The 7,500-nt window shown below is 35.5% G+C and overlaps 2 protein-coding genes across 4 annotated transcripts in view; one reads left to right on the plus strand and one right to left on the minus strand.

Moving 5' to 3' along the window:
- The window catches only part of LOC122256418 (uncharacterized), a 7,049-nt gene extending 1,870 nt beyond the window's left edge, over positions 1-5,179 (plus strand). For 2 of the 3 annotated variants that reach the window (XM_043021076.2, XM_043021077.2), the window contains exons 2-4: positions 1,342-1,437; positions 3,097-3,231; positions 4,418-5,179. In XM_043021076.2, the coding sequence (XP_042877010.2) occupies positions 1,344-1,437; positions 3,097-3,231; positions 4,418-4,644 (456 nt within the window). In that variant the 5' untranslated portion in view covers positions 1,342-1,343 and the 3' untranslated portion in view covers positions 4,645-5,179. Of the gene's footprint in view, positions 1-180; positions 565-1,341; positions 1,438-3,096; positions 3,232-4,417 lie in introns of those variants that run through there. The other variant, XM_086545487.1, reaches the window with a different exon arrangement.
- The window catches only part of LOC122256417 (uncharacterized), an 18,425-nt gene continuing 13,062 nt past the window's right edge, over positions 2,138-7,500 (minus strand). The window contains exons 5-6 of the mRNA XM_043021075.2: positions 6,836-7,042; positions 2,138-6,611 (exon numbers count right to left, since the gene is read on the minus strand). Coding sequence (XP_042877009.2) covers positions 6,437-6,611; positions 6,836-7,042 — 382 coding nt within the window. The 3' untranslated portion in view covers positions 2,138-6,436. The remainder of the gene's footprint in view (positions 6,612-6,835; positions 7,043-7,500) is intronic.

Here is a 7,500-nt window from a genome sequence, read left to right on the forward strand (position 1 = left end):
TCCCTTTTAGTCACTCCTTGTAGAGCTAGATCCATATTTGTGTTTTGTGTTTTTGTGTGTTTTACTGTTTTTAGAAATTTATATCACAGGTTCCATCAATTCTGCAGATGACTAAAATTGTAGTTCAGGATCCATATCAACTCATTTTTTTTTCTTTATACTCAATGTGACAGAAGTATTACTGTTTTAGGGGCGGACAAAAAGCAACTTTATTTTTTCGTATTTGTGTGCTGTCACGAACAAACATGAAACTTATAACCATCCAAAATGAAGAGGTTGGGAAGAGGAAGGAAACTTGTGCTTTTGAGAGTGAGTGCCACAATAAAAGGCATCCCTACTGGCACAGGGGCACATTGTTGGCATTGGGCATGGTGTAAGTCACCTTCCTCCTCTCGTTCTGCCTGCACATCTTTCATCTGCGGTACTTTAGAGCAAGAGGTTGGCAACTTGCGATGTGCCATCCCTCTATAGAGATAGTGCTTGCTAGAGACCGTAGATGGGTGCCATTCAAGGCTCTCTCTTCTGCTGGTGCTAGAAGAAAGTGGTGCCATCTAGGTTTTGGAAGTGAGTTGAAACCCATTTTGCTTAATATTAAGGCAGTTATAATAATTATGACTGCAATTGTCAATATTACTCACTTATTACTCATAGCACAATAAAATAACATAGTGATCCAAAATCCCCGAATGTCATGATGCCTATTGTCAGGCAAGAGGTCCTGCGTCATGTATGACGAAAAAACACGTCATCCGTCGTTAACGGGTTAATATGAAGATAGGAAGAATGATGAAAGTCATAGTAAATTTTGTATAGTAAATCATATCTTTATGTGGATGAAGAATCAAATGATATTAAATCATTACTACCAGAAAATACAGCCATACAACTAATGGCATATTTTTCCTTTTTTAGGCTTCTCAGTATTATTGTGCACTGTATTTGATTATACACAAATAAATAGCATAAATGGGGATTCATGTTGATCTTACAATATGCTTATACAAATTAAGATTTTTCAAATTTCTCAGTCAAAGCAATACATGACTGAAGTTCTGAATTTTGCATGTGTAAAGAGAATTAGTAGTTGTTGTTAATTATTAGGCCTAAATCAATTGAATGGCCGGCACAATACTGTGCCGCCCGGCAACTGGGCTTTTGAATGCGCGGTACACATGCTGTACCACCCGTCCTGTGTGGGTTAATGTAAAGAGTGAAATAAGTTGGTAATATCTCCTTGTGAGAGGATATATACTACAATATAAAAGAGGCACTTGCAAATACTTAAATATCAAGTGTGCTTTCACAGATACTTCACTTACTTATACACCCATTCTTTTCCAGAAATGAGTGGTGTACAGGGCATCATTGTTTGTGGGGAAGCCTCAGAGTCAGACGAGGAAGAGGAATTTTGTGCGGCAACAGCGAGAGGACACAAAAGTAATATACATTTTTTTCTAGCCACCCTCTGAAATTGTATAAAAACCTATTAAACTCAAAAATAGGGGTGTGACATTTTAGATATCTCTCTAGATTTTATGTTCAAAATAAATTTCTTTTGTAGTTGCTTTTTCCTGCAAAGTAGTGTGTTTAAGAGTCCATCCTTTGAAATGCATATTTGAGGTTGTTTTTTTCAATAATGATATTCTTACAATGGATCAGTCAATATGTAGATTATATTTTGATATTATATCCTAAATTTATTTACTTTTTTTATTAACAGTAATTCAGGTTCAAATTGATTGCAAAGCCATATTTAACATGGAACTATCTGTTTTCATAATTAAAAAAAAAGGAATGGAGTATTTTGCTTTGTTTTAACAAATCTGTTTTATCAAATATACTGGAACTAGTTAAAGAAATTTTTGCATCTGAAGGAAACATACTTGTGGTTTAGGTTAGTATATCTAATAGTTTAGGCATTGAAGTAGATCTTTTATGAAATGATCTTCAAATTTTCACTATATTTCAGTATTATGTAATAATGTCCAAATAATAAAGAATTCTTTAACCCATTGCAAACAGGGATAAATTTGCTTGCCCAGCCTCCAGGATAGGTTTTATTTTAAAGAAAAACTGCTTGAAGCATTATAATTTGAATCTTCCCACTCTCTTTCAGTCATTCATTGTAAAACTAGAGTTTTTTTTTTTTTTTGTGTGTGTTTTATTGAGTTTAGAGACTTATATGTGCCATATGGTAGGCTCTACCAGTGCTGCAGTAGACTAAAATTGTAGTATATTATCCATATTAGCTCATTATTTTCTTTATACTCAGTGTGATAGAAGTATTGCTGTTTTATGGGAGGACAAAAGGCAACTTTATTTTTTCATATTTTTGTGCTGTCATGAACGAATACGAAACATATAACCACCTACAATAAAGATAACAAGAAGAGGTAGGGAAGAGGAATGAAACCTGTGCTTGTGACTGTGAGTGCCACAGTGAAAGGCATCCATATTGGCACAGGAGTACATTTTAGACACTGGGTATGGATTGAGTCACCTTCCTCTTCCCATTCTGCCTGCACATCCTTCATCAGCGGTACTTTTGAGCAAGAGTTCGTCAACTTAGTGTGTGTCATGGCTCTATAAAGATAGTGCTTGCTAGAGACCGTGGATGGGTGCCATTCAAGGCTCTCTCTCCTGCTGGTTCTAGGAAAAAGTGGTGCCATCTAGGTTTTGGACATTAAGCTAGCACGATATTACGGTAATTAAAGTAATTATGACTGCAATAGCCATCATCACTCATTCCTTTTTCATAGCAAAATAAGATAGCACAGTGATCCAAATTCTCCGAACATCATGCACATTATGACGCCCGTCATCAGGCCAAAGCTCCTACATCATGTATGTCATGACACCCATCTGCAGTGGGTTAATATCTCAAATTTCATTAGTCAAACAGGATTCTATTTTCTATGTTATCAAATTGCTTTCTGTCTTTTTCTTGTAAGACATTTGCTAAAGATGCTATTTACCAATAATCTGTTGTCTATATGTATCTTCCCAGATAAGTATCCTCCATTGCGTTTATACTTTCATAATAAAATCTAGGCATCATCTTATTTTAAACACACATTTACCAACCATTTATTCCAGGCTTAACTCCCAAATCAGGAGGATCCACAGAGACGAAAGGTCAACACAAGCCGCCTGAACCGAAGCACACACAAAAGCAACGACCTCAGCAACAACAGAGGAAGGGGCACCAGTCTTTGTTGCATCAGAAACTATGTGAGTATATTTGGGGCATGAAAAGGGATACGATCATCACATTCTCCTTCTCCTTCTCTTCTTCCTTCTTCTCCTCTCCTGCTCTTCCTCCTCCTCTTACCATTGCCAAACTAAGTACTATATCTGTTCTTAACCCTATCCCGATGGGCCCAGTGATAAGTGGAAACCCCCTACGCTGGGCCTATGCAATATTGCATCGGGAACGTCACACTGGTGCGTCACCCCGTCATTGGGCATTTAGCCATGTCACACGGGTGTGACGCACCGTCATCAAAGGGTTAAGTAACACCTATAGTTGGACATTAACAGGGTTATTGGATTGATAGCAATAATTAATTTGGTATGTAAACTCATATTTCATTCAGTTATTTGCAATTTGTTTAGCAAGATGTCTTCCACAGGTAGTAAATTGAATGCAGTTAATACTACTCATAATAGTACATTGACACTATGACATTACATTATCCTGCTGAAGGTTTAGATTATTTGAATAATATTTTCTGCACATACTACCTTCTAGAAAACATATCAGTAATAAGATTAGTCCAGTCAATGCAATTTTACAAAAATGAAGTAATATAATGCTTTAATCCAAAAATGAAATATAATGGTTTAATCCAAAAAAGAAAATAATAAAGTACAAAAGTTTCAGATAGATATGTTCAGTTCTTTTTCACCTTAACCCACTCACGACGGGGGCATTCCAGCCTTGAATGTCACAATGCCGGGGCTTTCGTGCGCTTAGGCCTAAATCAATTAAATGGCTGGCACAATATTGTGCCGCCCGGCCACTGGGCTTTTGAATGAGCGGTACAGTAGTGTACCACCCGTCCAGAGAGGGTTAATTCTTATTCCTACCTACCATGTAAAAGTAGGGCTGAGACACTTTTTTTGTTCCTTCCATGACTGAATAGTTACTTTTGTTTTACCAATGACATGTTAAGCATTATTGAACCTTTAAACATTCAGTATTTAGTGATAACATTTTTTTTCATAATCAGTTTGTGTACATAGTTGATATAAGGGCAGTAAAGAAATGGGATCTACATAGCAGATGAAAAAATAGATAAATTGAATTCTTAAAGGATATACAGATTGAGGCAGTAATATTCAAACATTTATTTTCTTAACACATAAGATAGCCAGAAATTGGAGTTAATCAAGTTTTAAACTTTTGATATTACAGGGGAAGCAAATGCATCGATGGAGAAGAACATTTCCAAGTCGATATGTGGACCTCTGACCACAGAAACCAACAGAATATCCCGCTTGATTGCCTCCTTACCAGCCGCTCAGAATTCTACTCTCACTGCCCATTCGGCACTTTCTCACGCCGCAAGGAACCTCTCAAACTCCCACTTCCTGCTGGCTGCTCTCAACAATAATCCTCTGGCATGTCTCAAATCGCCTTAATCCCTTTCTTTGTTCTATTTTTATCTCTTCTTTTGAGACTAGTCCTTTCATCTCTTTTGTTAAATTGGTTTTGATATCTATATATTATATTATCTTTCTAGTTTTGCCTGTTTCTTCTGCCCAGAATTCATCAAGGAATTCAATGAATACTGATGTTTAATGACAGTACTTAGTCAGAAGCACTTCTTTACATGTTTTATTACTCTCTTCTAACTCATGGTAAAGCAATAACTTGTTCACTACACAGTTGTTATTCATATTTTATTGAACCTGTTAGAGAAAAGCTTTTGCTCTTGTAAATAGAAGAGCTGTTTTTGCAGATCTTTTTCTGTAAATGTCAGATAGGCCTATGTAATACTTATGTACAATCTTATGTTTGAAGTATATGCTTTATGTAAACTTTTAGATACTTAAACTATTTATAGCAAAAAAAGATCATGTATTGCCTCTAAGACCACTTGCTTCCTTATTTTCTCTTGTTATACATGAATAAATGGATTTATATTTCTAGGTTTCATAATAAAATTAGATAGTTTTCTATGTTTTCATGCTTACCAAGATCCATCAGTAGTTCAACAGGTCATCTTATTCTGTAATATTAATGGCAATGAGTTAACAACATAAGCTCTTCAGAAATATAAAGATTAGATCATTGTTCTGTTTTATAGGATATGAGAGTTTAAAATACCTGCTAATTACATAATGCATTAAATGAAACTATATATTTTTTTATCTGTTAAAAAGATATATATATTTTTTTATTTATAAAATTAAAATTTACAGATTGTATAGGATAAACACAAAACAGTCAGTTTAGTAATCCTCAAAGTCCACAGGGAATCATCTTGGGTCTTCCTAAATGATATGAGATGTAAATATGAAGGTTCTTTATTTAAAACCTGATCTGTGGTGAATTATTGTTCTGCCTAGGTTACCTGACAGACTACAGTTGTTAAAAAGGAGAAAAAAGTATTGATGCCTTTATACTTGCTACAACATAGTCTGTGAATCTCATGTACTGGAAATGAAGCTAATTGAGCATTGAATGATCACTAGTTAATGTTTTACACAATAGATCTTTCTTAATCATTACAGATGATCACAGAGTATTTTAAGCATAAACCTCTGGGTAACCAACAGATTTTTTTTGTTCCTTCTGTCAATTATTTAAGTCACTTAAAAAAAAAATACCTTAACGTTATGTTGCTGTCTTTGGCAAAATTGATCAATCTAAAACAAAACAAATCTTAAACTATAGTTCTCTATTGTAGGTATCATTGTGATAAAACATCCGTTCTCACTCTTTTCTTGCTGTTTTTTTTTTTTCTTTCTTTCTTTCTTTCTTTTTATAATGATTTAATGTTTATATTGTTGTGCCACTGAAAACAATCTGTACCAGTAAAATTAGTTAAAAGAGAAAATTGGCTTTTTAAGAGATTAGGTGTATATTTTTTATTTGTAATGTGTCATATGTGATAATCAACATCACAATACAAGTTCTTGTAAAATACAGTATCTCAGGGGCACATTAATCCTGCATCTTTATTTATTCATTAACCTCATAGTCACTTAATCATCCTTCTTGGGTATTTTTATGATATATTGAAGCACCATAATATAGCCTCATTCATTTTTGTACTTGTTATGGATATTGAACTGAATAACTGACTCTATATGGAAAGCTCAGTACTAATAAGATCTTCAGAAGCACAAACAAATAATTAACCATGGGTAAGCATGCATATATGAACATGTGCACAAATGTTCGGCAAAATTCATTAAAGCTCTTAAGTCATCCATTTTCAACAGCCTCTTGAGCAATGCTATTCTTCCTCTTTAAAGTTCTTATCCTGTCTATGAACTCGTGAGGTGCGAGGGGGCAGCCCTTGTGTATCCAACTACAGTCTCCTCTTCCCAGTCCAGTCATGATACTCTTGTGATATTTTTTCATGCCACTCATGTAGTGGCTGTGATGAACAGAACAGAAAAGCTTTTAAGATAAATAATATGTAGTAGTAAGTGGTTGATTCTAATATAATATTCTTCTAGATGTGTTTCAGTTAAAGATATAATAATAGCAAAAATTGTTATATACTACTGAATCAGATTACCTACTATCATATAACCAACACAGACTGAATTACTTCTACATATAGATGTAATAGAAGACTTCATGTAAACCACCACTGACCTTATAATGTTGTACAGCTTCATCACAGAGGGGGGAAGCAAGGTCAGAAATTTATGAAATTCACAAAAGGCTCTTCTTCGACATTCAAACTCTGGTAGTTCGAGGAGCATCAAGAGGTCGTCAAGGGTGATTTGACGAAGAGCTCTTTCCCACTCCCAACTTTCTGCCAGTCCCAACTGCAAGATCTCGCGCAAGTGTAAGCTCCTCCTGTAGGACAATACAATAGTTAGTTGGCTCACAATTAAGGATTCATAAAGGATGTCTAAGAGTTATGTTATTATTGCAAGTTTTATGATTAACCCATTGCGTACGGGTGTCATGACATACATGAAGTAGGAGCTTTGGCCTGACGACGGGCGTCATGACGTACACGACGTTCGGGGATTTTGGATCACTGTGCTATTTTATTTTGCTATGAAAAAGGAATGAGTGATGATGGCTACTGCAGTCCTAATTACTATAATTACCGTAATATCGTGCAAGCTTAACGTCCAAAACCTAGATGGCACCACTTTTTTCTAGCACCAGCAGGTGAGAGAGCCTTGAATGGCACCCATCCACGGTCTCTAGCATGCACTGTCTCTATAGAGCGATGGCACACACTAAGTTGATGAACCCTTGCTCTAAAGTACCGCCGATGAAGGATGTGCAGGCAGAACGAGAAG

This window comes from Penaeus japonicus, unplaced genomic scaffold, assembly GCF_977035675.1.
Source record: "Penaeus japonicus unplaced genomic scaffold, GWHDUDI00000001_assembly GWHDUDI00000016, whole genome shotgun sequence".
Lineage (NCBI taxonomy): Eukaryota > Metazoa > Arthropoda > Malacostraca > Decapoda > Penaeidae > Penaeus > Penaeus japonicus.